The sequence below is a fragment of the Brassica napus genome, chromosome C5, assembly GCF_020379485.1.
Source record: "Brassica napus cultivar Da-Ae chromosome C5, Da-Ae, whole genome shotgun sequence".
NCBI classification, from domain to species: domain Eukaryota; kingdom Viridiplantae; phylum Streptophyta; class Magnoliopsida; order Brassicales; family Brassicaceae; genus Brassica; species Brassica napus.
Window position 1 is genome coordinate 8,881,660 of NC_063448.1, and position 20,250 is coordinate 8,901,909.

Genomic DNA, 20,250 nt, shown 5'->3' on the forward strand with positions numbered 1-20,250 from the left:
ATGTATATTTAGGTCTAAATCATAATATATATTTTGATGAAATTTAAATAATAGTAACTATCTGTTTCTTAGATATAAGAAAAGGAGAAAAAATATATATATATATATATATATATATATATATAATTTATGCTAATATTAAGTAATATTTTATTTATTAAAATAAAAAAATAAAAATCTAAAAATTAAATATATCTCCTACTTGATATAGTTACAATATAAATTAGTGGTGGGATTATGATGTTTTAGTGGTTCACAAAATGTTTTCCCCGATTGAGAAGTTACTTTTCTCGGAAAAGGGTTACCATGTACTTCGATTTATTATTATTAGTGACCTAATTTTTAAAAAAATATTTTAGATAGTAAAAAAATTTAGGTATGTTTCATAAAAACATGTTTGGTTAGGTAAATGAATATTTGGATTATGACTTTTTGAAAACAACTGTCTCAAAATTTATTAAAATCTAATTGTTGATGAGTAAATAACTATGTTTATTTAATTAATTGATAAAAGGCAATTCAAAAGCATATAAACAAACTGTTTAATCAACAATATGTGTATTAATTGTGGATTATTCTTACCATATTTTATTTTTAATAGAAATTTGTAAGCTTATTATAAGCCAAAACTGAATTGGTCCGGTAAGAAAGAAACGAAAATTGACCAATGTTTTTAAGAACCTTTTATAATCTATTATAAAATTAGATGATTTTGTAGCCGACACCAATATAAAAATACTAAAATTTTATTTTTTACTTATTTGATTAGGTTAATTATTTTAATATTAATTATATATTTTATTTTTATGTATATGTTATTTTATGTTTTGACATACTTTATTAATTTTTTAAATAAATTTTAGTGTTATGTTTTAAGATAGTTAGCATATATATTAAGTTAGTTCATTTTAGTTCATATTTTGAAATTAATTTATAGATTTACTTTAGAAATATTAAGATTTATAAAAATATTAAACAATGATACTGATTTGGAATATTTTTCGTATTTTTATTTATATATGAATATTTTTAATAGTATATAGCCCTTATCGTAATATTGGCTGTGGACATAATTTGTTTTTTCTTGTTAAACTCTTTTTATGTTAAGTTTCAAGAATTTATTATAAATACCAATCTAATTTTTAAGATAATTAATACATTAGTTAATTTATCATTTTTGTAATTTTGTATTTATATTTATTTTACTTTCACATACATGATTATTAGAACATTTTTTAATGTTGATTTCTTTTTTAAAATGTTATTTTTGTTCGATAAAATTTTATTTTTAATTTTCAAATATTTAGTTTAAAAATAATGTTAATTATTTCTGGCAAAAAAATTTAAACTTATTTAATTTTATTTTGAGAGAAATTAAATATCTGAAATTTTATATTTAAAAATATCAAATTAACATTTTGAGAATACATGTTATTAATAATATTTTTAGCTTATATGTGACTACTTTAAATAACATATAGCCTCAATTTTAAAATCATATGTGCTTTAGATTCATATTTTCTTTATTATTTCAAATTATTTTATTTTTTAATATTATATTTTGTACCTAAAATTTATGTTATTCTTCCAAATATTTAGTTTATATATCAATATGATTCCTTTAATGATTTTGGCTTTTTCTAAATTTTACATTGATTATGAAAGAAACAATTTTTGAAAGTTCTATAAGTAATATATAAAATGTTGATTAACATATTTTTCTTGGTGCTTCAAGATAATATATGGATATTCTCAATAATTTACGGCATCAAATTATATATAGTATATGTTATTTGTGAATATTTTCAGTTATTTCTGTTTTTTAAAGCATATAGTCCATATCATATTAAAGGTTACATACATAATTATATTTTTAGTAATAATATGCGATCAATACCAATTCCTATAAGGTACGTGAACAATCTCTTATTATATTAAGTTTTCAATAATTAGCTACAAATATCAATCTAACTTTAAAGATAAGTTTTACAAATTTTAATTTATCTTTTTATAGTTTTGTGCTGATTTTTATTTATTTTTACATACGTGATTATTTATAAATATTTTTTTTAAAACTTTGTTTCTTTTTGAATATTTTTATTTTTGTTAATTTTTTGTTTAATTTCAAATATATAATTATTTTATATATCAAGTTAATTATTTTTAATAATATTTTTATTTAATTTATCAAATTAAGATGCTGACTTTTATATTATTATAATTATATTTTTAAATTCTATGTGAACACTTAAATAATATTTATCCTCAATTTTGAAATCACATGTTATTTAGATTCATATGTAATGAAAAAGTGATTTAGATTTACATTGTCTTTATTATTTGAAATCATTATATTTTTAAGACTATTTTTGTTACTTAATTTTATGTTGATCTTCAAAACATTTATTTCTTATAATAAACTGACTTTTTTAGTTATTTGGCAATTTTGCTTACAAAATTTATCATTGATATTTTTTTGAAAGAAATAGCTTCCATTTTGAAATCATATTTTGTTAGATTCATATGTAATGAAAAGTGATTTAGATTCATATTGTTTTTATTATTTTAAAATCTTGTATTTTTTAAGATTTTTTTTGTTAGTTGATTTTATCGTGGTTTTTCAAAGGTTTACTTTGTATATCAAATTGATTCTTTTAATAAATTTGCATTTTCACTAAATTGAATAGTAGTTTCCTTTTTATTTTGAAATAAACATTTTTTGAAAATCTTGAAATTTTTAAAATAATAATTAAAATGCTAATTTGACATATTTTGGTGCTTTAAAATAATATGTGGATATTCTCAATGATTTATTGCATAAAATTACATATAGTACATATTTTTGTTGAATATTTTCAGCAGTATATAACCTAAATTTTGTAAATCATGTGTTTTAGATTTATATAGTTATAATTGTTTGAAAGTATTGCATTTTTAAATTAACTATTATATTTGTTTGTTATTTTTATGTTAATTTTTGAAACTTTATTTTATATAGTATAGATTTGTACATGATGTTTTTAACTTTGTAAGTTTAACTTATTTGATAATTATTCATCTTTTATTTTGAAATAAAAAATTTCGTAATATTAACATTTTTAGAAATACCAAATTGAAAACGATTTGGTATATTTTTGGTGTTTTAAAATAATATGTGAACATTCTCAATGATTTATAATATCAACTTATATATAGTATATGTTAGTTTGAATATTTTTAATAGTATATAACCTAAACTTTGAAAATCATGAGTTTAAATTTAGATTTATATAGTTATACTTGTTTGAAAGTCTTGTATTTTTAAATTAATTATTCTTTTTGTTGTTTATTTTTTAATTTTTGAAAAATATTAAACATTATGTTAACTTAATATAGTATTTATATTTTTGTAAATTTACCTTATTCGATATTGATATATATTTTAGTTTGAAATAAACATTTTTTTGGTAATATTAACATTTTTAAAAATAGTAAACTTAAATAATAATTTGTCATACTACGATTGGTCGTTTAAATCCTACGTGGACGCTCTCGATGGCTTATAGCCTCAACTTTTATATAGTATAGATTCAGTTATTTTAAATTTATATGATAAATTTATGTAAAAATACTATGTTCAGTTTTATTACATTTTAAATGTTTTAGTTTTTATTTTATTTGTGTATAGAATTTGAAAACGTTATGTTAAAACATTGAATATATTCAGCGTTTACAGTTATAGAAAAGAAATTCTATACAAAATTTAAATATTCATTCACAGTTTTTTTTTGGACTAAATTCATTCATTCACAATTTTATTACATTTTAACCTGAACTATAATGAAATTATAATTTTTATTTATTTATATCATTTACTGCTAGTAAAACGGTTTTGTAAGAACTATGTGATATAAATCTATTATGTAGTAGTAGTACATTGACTTGAACTATTATATATTTTATAGAATTATATATATTTATATGTGGAATTTATTTATGTTTTTAATAATTAAATTATATAATATAGTTATATAAGATTCAAAATACTCAACTCATTTATTTGATTCGTCTTCCATTATTTTGATATTTTTTATAATTGAAATACGTCAACCTATCATCTTAATTTATCAAACATTGATAAAAAAATATTTAATGCTTTTATAATTGAAATAACATAGTATGTTTTAATTTGATCATCTATTATTATCTAAATATTTTAGAAGTTTGATGAAAAAATTCAAGTGTAATCGTAAAAGCATTCAGCATAATTTAACTTATCATATAATAAAGTAACATAATTTTTATATATTTTGTCACTTCAAATATATACTGATCCAATTTTATAAATAAAGTTCAACAAATACTATTTTCCTTTGCTTTATAATTTTCATTTCTAAGAAGATAAAGAGTTTTAAAATATATAGTTCGTGTTGTTTTATGTATAATCATTACTTAAACTTGATTTTTTCAACTATACAAATTATTAATATGTTTTATGTTACATAATAATAAAAATAATTTTAATTTTGATTTGACATGTCTATAAAATATCAGTAGATTCTTGTTTTTGTTTAATAAAAATCTAACATATTATTATCTAATTTATATTATTTAAAAATATTATTTACAAATTTAGTTAATTTTTTTTTTTGATAATCGTGGTATCCGAATGCTCCGTGGGGATCCGACTAGCACCTAAAGACCGTCCGGATGAATCTGAACCACTAAGGGTCCGCCGGAGCCCGCCGAAGGCATCCACGAGGGCTGGTGATCACCCCATGTAAATCCCACCAGTGGCCAGCGCAGTTGGAAGTGTCCGTATCGAGCCCGAAGGCCCTCAAGAGCAACATCCGCCAGCGGGGCTCGAACCCATGACTTCCCAGGTTGAGTACCGCCACTGGACCACTAACGCGTTAATTATCTAAAACAGAAATTGAAAATTTTAAATAAATTGTTGTTATAGCAAAAGTAAATAAATGAAACATATATTAATATTTCAATTTTAATATAAAAGTTTTGAATTATTACGGATATGGATAAATTCATTATATTTAATAAGTTAAAATTAATAAATTAGATATAGGATGTTGGTGTAAGTTTAATTAATGTCTGCATGTATACGAAGGAGGCAAAAAATAATATTTGAATTAATGGGAAAGCTTCCGGTTTTTCTGCGGTGTTCTCAGTGGTAGTTCGAGTTTCCAGAGGGTGAAGCAACTCCTCAAGGGTTCTCTGTGGAGGCAGTCCAGTGGTTTGGCGTCTGTTCAAGGGCACTCACACTTCTGTTTGGTGTCTGGTGACGTGTGTAGAGTATGTTCCAATTATGAAGTCGATATACTTAGACGGTTAGACCAGCTCCTGTTAGAGTTTAATCTCTTTGTTTTTAAAGTTATTTTTGTGGAAGTTGTAGGGGTTGCAACTTTCAGGTTTCGTTATTTTATTCGTGGTACAAGTCACGACGTCGACTCTCTCTCTCTCTCTTTCGATGGTGGGAACTGGGAAGCTTTACTGATGACAAAACTACCGTTTTGCGTTGTGTCAGCCAAACTCAGTGTTCCGCAGTGCCACTGACCTGCTGTTCCGTGCCGGTGTAGAGTATTCGATTGGCTTAGATCCGGTCTATACCTGATTAAATCAATGCTTATACAGTTTCGGTTTTAATGTTGTTGTTCAAAACAAGGTTTTAGTGTTGTATTGAATTTTTTCAATAAAATTATTATATTAGATGTTATTATATTTATGATGAAAACCATTTGTCAAAAAAAAAAATAGAAATCTAAACAAACAAGTTAGTTGCAGGTTTCTTTCAAACATTTTTTGGTATATTCGAATTTAACATTTTATGTTATAATAAAGGAAAATATAAAAAAAACAGTTTAAAAGTATGTGTTGAGATAATCTTTCGGGTTGTTTGGTTCTTGTTCTGTATACATCATGAGAAGGGAGAGAAAATAAATAACAATTTAAAAATGAGTGTGTTTATTATTTATTGTGGTCTTGTCGGGAATTGGATTATTCGTAACTAGATGCACTATCTTTTCTATTAAAAGAGAAATAAAATTTTTATTTACAGTAAAAAATTATATTAGATCCACCTCATCAATTACATTTATTTAACTATTTACATTAATCAATTAGTAAATATAACATTTACAAAATATCTTAATAATTAAAAGGATATTAATAATAAATCAATTTTAAATGAAAATTTAAATTTTACTTTTTTCATCCTTAAATTTTACTTTTATTTATAACAAAATCTTTTGAGAGAAAATCTAAGAGCATCTTACTAAAATTTTAAATATTTTTTTTAAAATTAATGTATTGATTAATTTCGTAATTAGAAATATAATATTATTATAAATTCATTTTAACTAAAAATTTATTATAAAACAAAAAAAAAATTATATGCTATTCTTTATAAATTTTATAATTATAGTCTATATTATATTATATTAAATAGAAGTAATATATGAATTAAATGTAAAAATAAATATTAAAGTAGTACATTAACATATTTAAAAAAAATACTTTCATTTAAATAAGTAAATAAAATATCATTAGTTGTTTAAAAAGATTATAATTCGTAAATTATGTAATAATTGTACACAAAAAATAAAGTTGCTAACATATGTTAATTTTTATATCTACAAATATGTATGATCTATTTATTTATTTTAAAAATCACAATAATATATTATCTAAAAATGATTGTACACAAATTAAAATAGTATATAACTAACCTTTAGTTTAAATTTTATTTACAAAATAAGTTATTTGAAAATTTTAATATTTAATAATTTCTTAAAGATGCTTATGTGAAATTAATTCTAACTATAAATTTAATGTTTATTTTTAATTATAACAAAATATGTTACGAATAATTTAAAAAATTACCAAAAAATTAGCCTTTTTAATAAAATACTGCATTAGTTTAGTAAAAAAAATCAAAGTCATATAATTTTCCAAGCTCGAAAATAGTTGAGTAATTTTTTAAATTTATTTTGACCAAATATACAATTTTGAAAATAAAAATTTCAAACTCAAATGATAATATTCCAAATTTTACAAAAGATAAATCATATATGCTAAGGAATAATGTTTTTTTGAAATGCAACATGAGAAAAAAATATTTTGTAAAAATAAAATGGTATAATATTTTGAAAATTTAATTTAATAACCTAAAAATAATAAAAAAAAAACTTAATATCATAACATCCAAAATATAATATATCGATAAAATATACTTAAATAAATGTGATAGATTCTCTTTGTATAAATCTACTAAAATAATAGGGCTAAATTAACTAAATTCAACAATGTATTTACTTATAAAATTCTGAAATATACTGAAATGATAGGTACTAAAGTATATTTTGAAACAAAACATGGAAATATAAATTATCTTAAACAAACATCCTTTCTATAGTATAAATAAATTAAAATTTTAAATGTATTGTATGCAAAATATTAAATTAAAAAAAATGAAGAAGATTCTTTATTTGATTATTTCATATTATGAATTTATTTTACCGAACTCAAAAATATGTTAGCATTTACGTACAAAATATGTTAGTATTTACGTACTAAAAGTAAAATGTATAAAATATATTAATAATGTCGAATAAAAAAACTTAACCAATAAGATTATAGAGTTACATAGTATATAACAATAAAATGTAAATCATATAAAATATTTGTGATAATATTAGAGTTGTACTTTTATAGAATGAAAAGTTGTCCACACAAACGTGCGGATCAAAGTTTAGTTATTGTTAAAAGCAATTATTATTGATACAAACTGGTCATTTGGTTTTATTCCAAGCGAATACTATCTCCGTCTAGGCCTGAGACTTATTATCCGAGATCCGGATTCGATCCGAGATCCGCTCTGAAAATAGGATATTCGGGATGCCCGGATCCGAATCCGGATAGTAAAATCTTGGATCCGTGCAAACCGAATCCGGATCCGGATATCTTAATTTTTAGGTCCGGATATCCGGATCCGGATCCGTATTTTTAAAATACATTAAATTTTTAAATTTTATTAATATTTATATTTGATATATTAATATTTATACATGAATTAATCTTATATTATTATATTTTAGTTTTTCAATATTATAAACATATATGAATATATTTATAAATATTTAATTTATGTATTATATTAAAAAAATTAGTATTTTTTGTTAAAGAAATTATTTTTAATTATTTTGACGGATCCGGATCCGGATATCCGCGGATAATAGAATATCGAGACAGATATCCGGAAACCACGAATCCGAATCCGGATATTAAATCCACGGATCCGACGGATACCCTAAATTTTCCGGATATCCGGATCCGTCTCAAGGCTATCTCCGTCGATATGCTGTGAAATTCCTTTCACTAAATATTTGAAACCCTCTGTAAAACAAAATAAAATATAATATAATATACTTTGGTTTAGATTCAAACAATGTGACATAATAGAAAAATAAATGGTAACTCTTTTTTTTTCCTTTTTTTTAATAAAATGGCAACTCTGGAAACATGTCTGGCCACCACCAAAGAAATACGTAATCATATCAGAGATCTCGAGCTTCCGGATTCCTTAGACAAAACATATAAAACAGGTCCGGACGAGGTAGTCCAAGTGGCAGGACGGGCCTGTGGTGGCAACCACCATCCGGGTTCGATTCCCCCTCCATGTGGAAACTACCCTGCCTCTTCTGGACACCAAAGCGGTACTAGGTTCGATCAAGCTCAGGTAAAACCCTTCCCGGTGAAGTGGACCGCTACCTGACCGGGCCCATGGGAATGACCCGCGAAGCGGGAAACCCCTGGATTAAAAAAAAAAAAAAAAAAAAAAACATATAAAACAGTATATAAATGAGAGACCGAAAGAGGAGATGATGAGTTTAGACATGTAATATATGTAAAAATGTGCAATCATGTTCCAGATTGGCAATTTTGCTTATATTAATTAATAGTAAAATATTTCTAATAGGAAAATATAGTACAAAGAGAAAATCATCTAAATAGTGTTCATTAAATAATGTAAAATAAATTATTTTTTGTAACAAATAATACAAAAATAAATATACGGTAAATATTTATTATTGTAAACTTCAAACTCCAAACCAAAAAATTTAAATCCTAAAATTTAATCACTAAAATCTAAACCTTGAATTCTAAACCTAAAGAAATATCGGTTTTTACCTTCTAGTAAATAGTATTTTGTAAATTTATATTTTGTATAATTTTAGGACAAATAATTTTTTGATATCATTTCTCTATTAATTATATATAATAATGTTGGAAACAAAACTTTATCACGTTTGACAAAAAAAAACAAAAATTCTCTATTAATTATATATAATAATGTTGGAAACAAAACTTTATCACGTTTGGCCAAAAAAAAACAAAAATTATCAAAACGTTTCTACAAGTATCTACAAGTATATCTGTTCTTATAATTTCTATTAATACGATATGAAAGTCTCACAACTGGTCATTCCTTTTTGGCAACGTAGACGTTTCCATAGCCTTCTTACACAACAATGCCTCTCGCAATCCAAGCTTTCTTCGTCTCTCTCCTCTTCTTCTCCTCCATTGCTTCGGCAGCTATCGTCGAACATGTTTTCCAGGCATTTACTTTTTACGCCACTCTCTCCTTTTGTTGTTCTCAATAAGAAATAACCGGTTAAAAAAAAAAAACTTGCCAGTTGTATAATTGCACATTTTTCATTTCATTGTATCTACTAGCGTCTTTGTTTCTTCCTTCAATTAGAAAATATCACCGTATTTGTTGGATCTAATCTAACATACGTATTTATTAATATTTCCGTATATATTTTAGCTTTATTTTCTTACAATTCAATAGATGTAAACAAACAAATTTACGTTGCCGCTAATATGTAACGAAAAATATTAACGGCGTCTGACAATAGGTCAAAAACGTGGTGGTGAAACCATTGTGCAAGGAGCAAAGGATACCGACTGTCAACGGAAGTCTTCCCGGTCCAACGATAAACGTTCGAGAAGGAGATACTCTGGTGGTCCATGTCATCAACAACTCAACTTTCAGTATAACCATCCATTGGTAACATATTGATCTCTATATTATTTATCATCAGGCAATGATTATTGTACGAACCGGCGCTTGTGGCCCAGCGGAAATTAACTTGAGGACGATGCCTAATACGGTGAAATCACTTGGTTCGAATCCCGCCCACTGAAAAATTAAAATTTCGGCATCGCGAGATGTTCCTATATAATTAACAAAAAAATGATTATTCTACGCACAATAAGAATTATCTGTTTATAGCACACAAATATAATAATGTAGGCATGGAGTGTTTCAGCTGAAAAGCCCATGGATGGACGGTGCGAATATGATAACTCAGTGTCCGATTCAACCACGTAATAACTTCACATATCGGTTCGATATCACCGGACAAGAAGGTACATTGTTTTGGCATGCACACGTTGTTAATCTACGTGCCACACTTCATGGGGCTCTAATCATCCGTCCCCGATCAGGCCGTCCTTATCCGTTTCCTAAACCCTACAAAGAAGTTCCTCTCGTTTTTGGTAATCATTCTTTTTGGAGAAACTACTTAAAATATAATGTTATAAACCATTTTGAAAAAATAACTTCGATTAATAATACTCTAACATTTGAGTTTGTAGTTTAACAACTATTGTTTTTAGCGACAAAATAATTATTGTTTAAGATTTAATATTCCAATGATGAGATCTTTAGACTTTTATAAAATGTTTAATAAATGATTATTAAACATTTATAAATGATTTAGTAGTATTAATTTAGTCTTTTTCTTCATCACAAGTATTTATGAAAAAAATCTTCATTTAAAGTATATTTAAAAATTGTATCAAGGGTAATATTATAATTTGCCTTTTTATTGGTCTAAAGCCGAATGAAATTAAAAAGCAAAAAACCAGATTATTTTTTGAACAATTCACCGCTTCTTATTAGGCATTCGATAGTTTTTACGTTATTGTTAAAAATATAAATAATAAGAATTATTAAAAGAAATTAACTGATTATATTTTTTATCTAAAATTTTATAATATTTTACTTTTATTTTGTTCTAGACTTATATTTTGGGATCAAATATAATGAACATTGAGAAAGTGTGTCAGACATTATTTTTATTATTTCTTGGTCAGAAAATTTAGGTGATGATTGTTTGTGGTTTTTGCTTTAGTTTTTGGTTTTTGTTTTTGTAAAAACCATTTTTATCCAATTAAGTTTTAGCTTTTAGTTTTTGTTTTTGCAAAAACCATTTCACTTATCAATCAAGTTTTTTAACAAATAGATTCTCTAAAATTTAGGGAAACTAGTTTTTCAAAATTTAAACCAATTTGTGAAGAAAAGCAAAAAACCAATTTTTGTGGGTTTTCAATATAAAAACGAATTTTGTTCATTTTGTAATGAAATACTATATTTTAATTAATTAATAATTAAATAAATAATATTTTCATAAAGATAAAATTCCCATATAATTTTTTATCATTTGAACATTAATGTAAAATAGTTTATTTGTGCTTCATATCTATAAATAAAATTACTGAATAATTCTAATAATTATTATACACACTAAACAACAGCTAAAAATTATAAAACTTAAAATATTTTATTAATACAATATATTATTTTTAAGTTCAAAAATATCCAAGTTCTAAGAAACGAAAAATATTTTATGTAATAAAATTTATAATTAGTTTCAAAATTTTAAAATATTTTAATTTCTATAATATATAGATATTTTATTAATTATATTTTTAGTATAGTAGTTAAAAATAAAATATTTTTAAAATATGGTAATATTTTTATTTTAATAATAACCACGATATTTTGATAAATTTTAATGGTAATTTATTACTACATATTTTTACTACTACTTATTTCATTATTTTAAAACAATGTATTGCTTATTTTATAAAAAAATTAAGAATACAGTAAAACCAAAATCTAAAATCTAAAAACCAAAAACCAAAAACCAAAACCAAAAGCTGAAAATCAAAAACCAAAATCAAAAACCAAAATCAAAAAACCAAAAACTAATGGAAACAATCATCACCTTACTCACCTTTGACTATATCGGAGATCAACTTTATATATATATATATATATATATATATATATATATATATATATAATAAAACATATATAAGCAAACCTTTATTTATTTTAAATATGTTACTAGATTCTGACCCGCGTTCTTAAAGCGAGATTTTTTTACTTGAAAAAATCTAATTAAAATTGTTATAAATATTTGTTAAATATAGGATGATGTGTTTTAAAATATATTAATCTTATAAAATATTTATTTATGTTAAAAGATGTGTATATTTGTAAAATTATTATATTGTTAAGTGCCAGAATATAGTTGAGATTTTCATTAAAGTGTATCGGTGATATTATTCGGTTGCAGATTATATTGAAAGTGTTTCTTTTTATCATAGGTCATTATCTAAACTGAAAAGGATTATGAACATTGTTTCAGAGGTCCCTGGTTCGAGTAATCATCGGTACAAAACAAATATTATATGATATAATTTTAAGTTTCAAGAAATTATGAATTTCGGTCTCGTATCTTATGGTATTAGAAAGAAGATATTTTTTTTAGATTCATATAGGGTGTTCAATCTCGGTTTCAGTTCGGTTTTTTCGGTTTTTCGGTGTTTCGGTTAGTAAAATATAACTACCAATCTAAATTCATAATTACTTCAGTTCGGTTCGGTTTATATACCGTCGGTTTTCGCTTTATTCGGATTTATACCAAAACATAATTATTTAGTTTGAGATCATATTATATAAATTTTAGAGTTATATTGTCATCGCAGTCATTTATTAAAAAGATATTATATTTTCAAATAAAAGAAAAGAAATAAAAACGCTTATACCTTCAGATTAAATAATCAAATCTAGAATTAAAATCAAAGCTCGAAATTTTGAAAATAAAAATAAAAAACAAAAGAGAAGTATGAAAGAAATTTTTTTTCGCTCTTCCATATTTAGTGTTCATCAAAGTCATGCTTCTTCGAGTGAAACTTTGTTCGTTTATGAATAAAAAAAAGTTGTGAAGATTTTTTTCTAGTTATTATCCATCAAATTTATAACATTCACTTCATTTTAATCAATGCTAAAAGAAGGCAAAATGATTGAAAGAAGAAGACTAAGAAAATAAGAAGCCATAATTACGATGAATTGTTATTTAATTATATTTTAAGTGTTTTTCAAATTAGGATTCTTTATTAATATAAAAAATATGGTAATAATTATTAACAAAAGAATAACTTATATAACAAATAGATTTTCATGTGATGTTATAAAATATGTACATATTTACATGTTTCTACTTTTGATCGGTTTTGTTCGGTTTATTCGGTTTAATCGATTATAAACCAAACCATATCCAAATCCTACGGGTTTTATAAAATCATATACATTCGGTTTATATGGTATATACCAAAACCACACCATATTGTCTATTTCAGTTCGGTTCGGTACGGTTCGGTTTTACCATATTGGACATGCATATTCATAGAAAACTATTATTGTTAAGATGCCGCTATTTAATCAAAGATTAAAATATCTTTTTGTATTACAATAAAATTAAATTTCTACATGTATATGTTAACCCAAAATTGGTTCAACAACCAAATATCTTTTGGGATTAAATATAACGTTGAGACAGTGTGTCAGAAATTAGTTTTATTATTTCTTGGGCAGAAAATTACTCACGTCTGGCTATATGGCCGATGAACTTTTATATATAAACAATAAAACATATATATATATATATAAGCAAACCTTTATTTATTTTAAACATGTTATATATTTTAAACATGTTATATATCTATTTTGTATATTTTTCCAAACTGACTTTTGGGAACAAAATACAATCAAAGCGTGGTATGACTGGGCTGGTTCGGGTTTAATTAAGAGCATGAACCTTTGTTTTTAACGACAATCCAACTTATCTAAGAAAACAAAATCTTGTAGAGTTAAAATTACTTACATATGTGACAACATATCATGATGTCATTCAATCTGGTAATTATTTTTCTTTTGAAAAAAATGATTATGCAAGGACAATGGTGGGATACAGATATTGAACAACTCAATCTACGGCCAGCTCCGATTTGCGAGGCTTATCTCATCAATGGTCTTGCCGGAGATTCCTATCCTTGCTCTGAGAACAGTAATATTCAATATTTACGTAATAATGTTAAAACAAAAAAAAAAATCGCTTGCAGAATACTGATGATATGGGCTACTTTTGTCTGCTTCGGTAGGGATGTTTAAGCTCAAGGTAATACAAGGGAAAACATACTTGCTACGGATTATAAACGCGGCACTCAACACTCACCTCTTCTTTAAAATAGCCGATCACAATGTGACAGTTGTCTCTGTGGATGCTGCCTACACAACACCTTACGGTAGCGATGTGATGATCTTGACGCCGGGACAAACTGTCGACGCACTTCTCACGGCCGACCAGCCCATTGGAATGTACTACATGTCGATAATCCCTTACCTAAGTGCTAGCTCGTTAGCACCAGCCCCTCCTAGGAAAGTTATCAATAGCTTAATCGTCTACAAGGGTGCCACGTCAACCACATCCCCATCAAGGTCGTTGATGCCTTCACAGATCAATTCAGTATCCACCGCTCATAGGTTCTCTTCGAACATCACGAGCCTCGTGGGTGGACCCTACTGGACACCAGTGCCTCGCCACGTAGACGAGAAGATGTTCGTAACCATGGGGCTTGGCTTAGAACAATATGCCCTTCGGAAACCAAGTGTGCTGGTCCGTCAGGTCAGCGCATCACTGGTTCTCTCAGCAACCGTACTTTTTTTATGCCAGGAACGATTTCTCTCCAAGAAGCTTATTTTTATAATATAAGTGGAGTATACACCGATGACTTCCCTGACCAACCACCCATAAAATTCGACTATGCTAATTTTAGGGTCCATACTGACTCTGAAAAAAAAATGATATTTCCAGAGAGAAAAACTAGCGTCAAGACACTTAAGTATAATTCTACAGTTGAGATCGTTGTGCAGAACACAGGGATAATCACCACAGAGAGCCATCCCATGCACCTTCATGGCTTCAATTTTTATGTGTTGGGTTATGGATTTGGTAACTATGTTCCTGCCCGCGATGCAAAAAAACTAAATCTAGTTAACCCGCAAATGCACAATACTGTTGGTGTACCACCAGGAGGATGGGTTGCCTTAAGATTTATCGCCAATAATCCTGGTAAGAAACATTCTGAATTTTTTGCATATATTTATATCTTGCTTCATTTGAAATTTTTGATGTTAAACTCTTGGAGGTGCATGGATATTTCATTGTCACATGGATGCACATTTACCGTATGGGATTATAATGGTTTTCATAGTTGAGAATGGACCAACTCCGGAAACAAGCTTGCAGCCTCCACCATCAAATCTTCCACAATGCACACATGATCCGACGATCTATGAATCGCCGACCACTAACGTTGGGTTATCATACTAGAAGTCGCGTGTTACCCAGTTGTCAGGTGTTCTCCAAAAATAACTATCAATCCTAGTTATTATTTTATTTTCGTTTCTGAAATTGTTGCATCTTCCTATTTAGTTTTTTTTTATTATTATTCAAACTTTATGTTGTCACCAATGCAGTGCAATGCAGTGCAATGCAATGCTTCAACATTTGAACGAGAGTAATAATAACACTTCCATTTGGAGGTATATAAGATCATTTCAAACCATCTCTGCATGTAGACATTATTTCTCAAAATATTTGTATTTCTTACTTTGAAGTAGAGGTTGTTAATTTTTTAGTTTAAAGTAATTTTATTTATATTTTTGAAAATAAATAAATAGTAGTTATAGTTATGTTCTAAAAACTGGTGCGGCAAATCAGTCATATTCGAAATGATTTTTAAAAATCCGACTTTATGCGACTTAAATCGGTTTAACCCTCTTTAAATTTGTTAAAATCAGTTAAACCGGTCTAAATCAACTTAAATTTGTTAAATTAAGAAATAATGTTAGTGAAAATCCATACACTTTTCTATTTTCTGGAGTATATGGTGACCAGGAAAACAAACATTTTTTCAATTGGGGATAGAGAGAAAATTTTTTTTGCCTATACGATTATGTTATGAGGTTCTGACTGGAAAGGTGAATTAAGAAAAGATGTACTGAATAATTTTAATTTTTTTTTTGCTATTCTAATTAAAGACTATACAATTAACTCACTATAAATAATAAAAAAAGTCATAAACCCAAAATAACATGTTCCATTTATTTCTATTGTATGTTTTGACTTGATTCTAGTACTGAATAAAATAGATATTTTATATACTAAATAAAATAGATATATTTATAATTTTAGTTGATTGCTATTCAACCCACATGTTGACATAGTAATTTTAATAAGGTTTGACTTTAATATATTTACTAGAGTTTGACCAACATTGCGTGGATATTCTTTTTGTTTTTATAATTGTGTACATTTGGTTTATATGAAAAATGTTTAAATAAATTATTTACAGTTTGATGGTTTATATTGTGTAATTTTATAATAATGTTGTTCTTGTGACTTGTTCTACATAGTAATATATAATTTAATTATTTTTCTATATGTAATTTATTTATTTCAATAGATATTAATGAATATCAATTATTTTTGTAATATTTGGTACAAAAATTTCTGAATTTGGAATATTTAAATATAAAAATATCCTCAAAACATGAAAAGAATTATTTCAAAATTTACAATTTTCATATAATTTATATTTAAATGAGTTAATAATACTATATTTTCATCATTTTATGCATTGTTATTTAGTTGATAAGCATTTTACGTGATTCAGTGTGGTCTTTCTTTTTGTAGGAGCAAGACTGTATAAGATCTATTTTAGTGAGAGTTGGCGTCATAAAGATAAATTCTTGTTATCTTTAAAGTTTTCATGTCAGAATTGATTGTTATTACAAAACATATCAAACTCGGAAAATAATTGTTGTCGTTTTGATTACTGTGACAACGACAAGGTTGAAGTTTGAGATCAAAGTTCACTACTTTCTGCACAACGCATCCACCATGGTAGTACTAGACTGTGCGCACGGTTCCGCTAGAGAATTATGCCATCACCAGATCATTTGATTGGTGCACTGGTAGTGGAACTCCTACTAGCCTGAACTTTGATATTCCGTGTTTTTAACGGTTTTAAACTCGTTTTGGAGCAATTAAATGGTCGTTTTTAATTAATGTTTTGGTCTATTTGATGCGTTTTGGTGTTCTTAAGTGTAATATGTAGGTTACTAGATAGCTTGAAAGAAAAAAACGCATTCGGGATTTATTCAGAAGCAAGATGGACCGAACAATGGACCGCATGAGAAGTATTGGTCGCACAGAGCAACAGATCGACCGATCCGGACAACGTGGATCGACCGATCCCACGCTTTCATGCACTAGATCGACCGATCCGGTCCATGTGGATCGACCGATCTCAGGCGCTACGGGCTCCACACGCACAAACGAGCTTTTCACTCCTTTTTACCCACTCCCCTCAATAATTCAGAGAGGAACTCGACCTTGGAGACTCAGAAAAGACCAGGGGCGACCAAGGAGGAGATTTACAAGTTCTAGAGAGAAGATTTGAGTGTTTTGTACTTGTTTTGGTGTGATTTGTGAAGATTTGTAAAGGAGTTCATCTCAAAACCATTTGGAGAAGATCTTCTGAACCTTTACTCTGTTTTAATACAATCTTATCATGTTTTCTTCATCAAAATCGTTTTGTTCTTGCTTAGTTATGTGTGAGTAGTCATCTAGTTGGGTTTAGGGGTTCTCATAGGGGATTTCTTGATGTTTTGATCCATAAAACGTGTGTAGACTAAGGGATTACGTTTTGGTTCTTCATCTAATGGATTTCTTACTGCTTGAACTGAATTGATCACTTAGTTCATGATTTCAGATTGTTTGATGCACCGAAAGTGATTGTTTGAACTTCCGAAAATACTTTAGATGAGCAAAGTGTCCTTAACCCTCGGAAGTTGATGTTATTGCGCTTTGTGAACATATTAAACCTGTTCTTAATGCTTGTTTAGAAATTGAAACTCAGCGGAAGTTAGTGTGGAGATTTCTATAACATAGAGAATTAGCGCTACGGAAGTAGGTTAATTCTAATATCGTGTTTGAGTTCTAGACGGTTCTTAATATATCCCTGTGTCTTCCATTAATTGTATCTTGATTAAAAAGAAATCCCTGAGAATTCCCAATGCCCAACGTTTGTTTTAAAATAGTTTTCAAATCGTTTAAATCATCTTTTCACATGCTTGTTTATGCTTTGTGACACCTAAGAAAATTAAATAAAAACCATCAAAAATATATCTTGATTCGCTGTAGCTATTAACTTGTCTACAACTCTACGTGTGATCATCGGTCCCTGTGGATTCGATCCCGCATTACTACTGCGTACTTTACTGTGCACTTGCAGTTAGATAATCGGGTTAAAACTCGAGATATCAAGTTTTTGGCGCCGTTGCCGGGGACCATTTGGTCACCCTAGAGTTAATGATCAGTTTAAGACTATAGCATTTTCTTTATTTTGTCTAATGTTTCTGTCTTTCTCTTTCTGTTTGTGTTTTCAGGTGAATGAGCGGATTTCATACTAGAAGCAAAGGATCATCGAATTTAATACCTTTGGAGTTAGAGCTCGGCCGCCTAGAGAGACAAGTGAAAAAGAAAAGACTTGAGTCCGCTGAAGAGGTTGAAATGGCTGAACACCAAGAAGACCAATTTCAGGACAACCCGCAAAATCCAATTCCTGTAAATGAACGAGAAGGCAACAATGCTGGTGATAATCAGCAGGCTGGTGTAGCTGCAAGACAACAGGCTGGAGACTATGGCATGCCTAGGATGACGCTTGCACATTATGATACACCAGATGCATTCTATGCCGATCGTTCTGGGATTCGCCCACCTCCCATTGAGAGAAGAGACTTTGAGATCAAGACTGGTCTCATTAATTTGGTGGAGAAAAATCCGTTTCATGGAAACCCGTCTGAGGACCCGATGTATCACTTGGAGCATTTTGAGCGAGTCTGTGACACCAGCAGACATAATGGAGTTCCTCAAGGCGCTTTGAAATGCAGGTTGTTCCCGTTTTCCTTAGCTGATAAAGCTATCAGATGGTTAAAGTCCATCCCTCCAGGATCTCTTACTACATGGGAAGAGACAAGAGCTGCTTTTCTACAGCATTTCTTCACCAAGTCAAGGTCCACATATCTGAGAAGCAGAATTGGAAGCTTTCAGCAACTTGATTCAGAAAGCTTTCATGAGGCTTGGGAGCGTTTCAAGGAGTACACACAGGACTGCCCTCACCATGGCTACACTGATGTGAGTTTGCTGAACATTTTCTATAATGGAGTTCATGAAGAGAGTCAAGATGCCATGGACACAGCAAGTAATGGTGATTTCATGACCAAGACTGTTGAAGAAGCTTACACCTTGTTGAACAACCTGTCATCCAGCAAAGCAAACCGCAAGTCAAGGTTTGATACCAGCCAGAAGGGTGTTGGTTATGAATCCAAGAAGATAGATGAGTTGAATGCCAAGATTGAGATGCTTCTCAAGAGAGATCAGAAATCTGTGAAATTTGTGGAGGAGCAAGGCTATCGTTCCTCACAAGAAGCTGTTGGTGATGATTCAAGTGATATGCAGGCTGATGTGAACTACATTGGTGGTCAAGGAAACTACAACAGAGGCTACAATCAGAACCTTGGGTGGAATCAAAATCAGCAAAATAATCTGTCTTACCGGAGCAACAATGTGGAGAATCCACAACATCAGTCCTACCCTCAGGCAGGAAACAGGCAGAACCAGAATCAGAACCAGAGTGTGTTCAACCAAGGATTTCAGAACAGAAATCAATATCAGGGGAACAACTCGGGCAACTCAGGATTTCAGCAAAGGCAGCAGTACAACAACTATCAGAATCAAGGAAATGCCTCTTCGTCACAGCCTTCTCAGGATAACGAAATTAAGAAGATGCTGCAAATGGTGCTAGAAGGTCAGAAGAATAGCACTGCAGAGATAAACACCAAGGTGGATAACATGTATGGAGAGCTTAATGGGAAGTTCGAAGCTTTGAACACCCATTTGAAAGTTTTGGAAAAGCAAGTTGCTCAAACCGCCTCCAGCAGCAGAACAGCACCTGGATTTCTACCAGGGAAGTCAGAGACGAATCCCAAGG

At 28.1% G+C, this 20,250-nt stretch overlaps 1 protein-coding gene and 1 non-coding gene across 2 annotated transcripts; one reads left to right on the forward strand and one right to left on the reverse strand.

The window, feature by feature from the left end:
• Positions 1-14,074: 14,074 nt before the first annotated feature.
• Positions 14,075-15,524, forward strand: LOC106403750 (laccase-8-like). Its single transcript, XM_048757181.1, has 4 exons — positions 14,075-14,198; positions 14,293-14,816; positions 15,065-15,263; positions 15,340-15,524. Exons 1-4 carry the CDS (start codon positions 14,075-14,077, stop codon positions 15,522-15,524), a joined length of 1,032 nt encoding a protein of 343 aa, XP_048613138.1.
• A 3,756-nt stretch (positions 15,525-19,280) lies between these two features.
• Positions 19,281-19,387, reverse strand: LOC125588098. Its single transcript, XR_007324494.1, has one exon. It is a non-coding gene; the product is annotated as a small nucleolar RNA R71 (small nucleolar RNA).
• Positions 19,388-20,250: the final 863 nt, after the last annotated feature.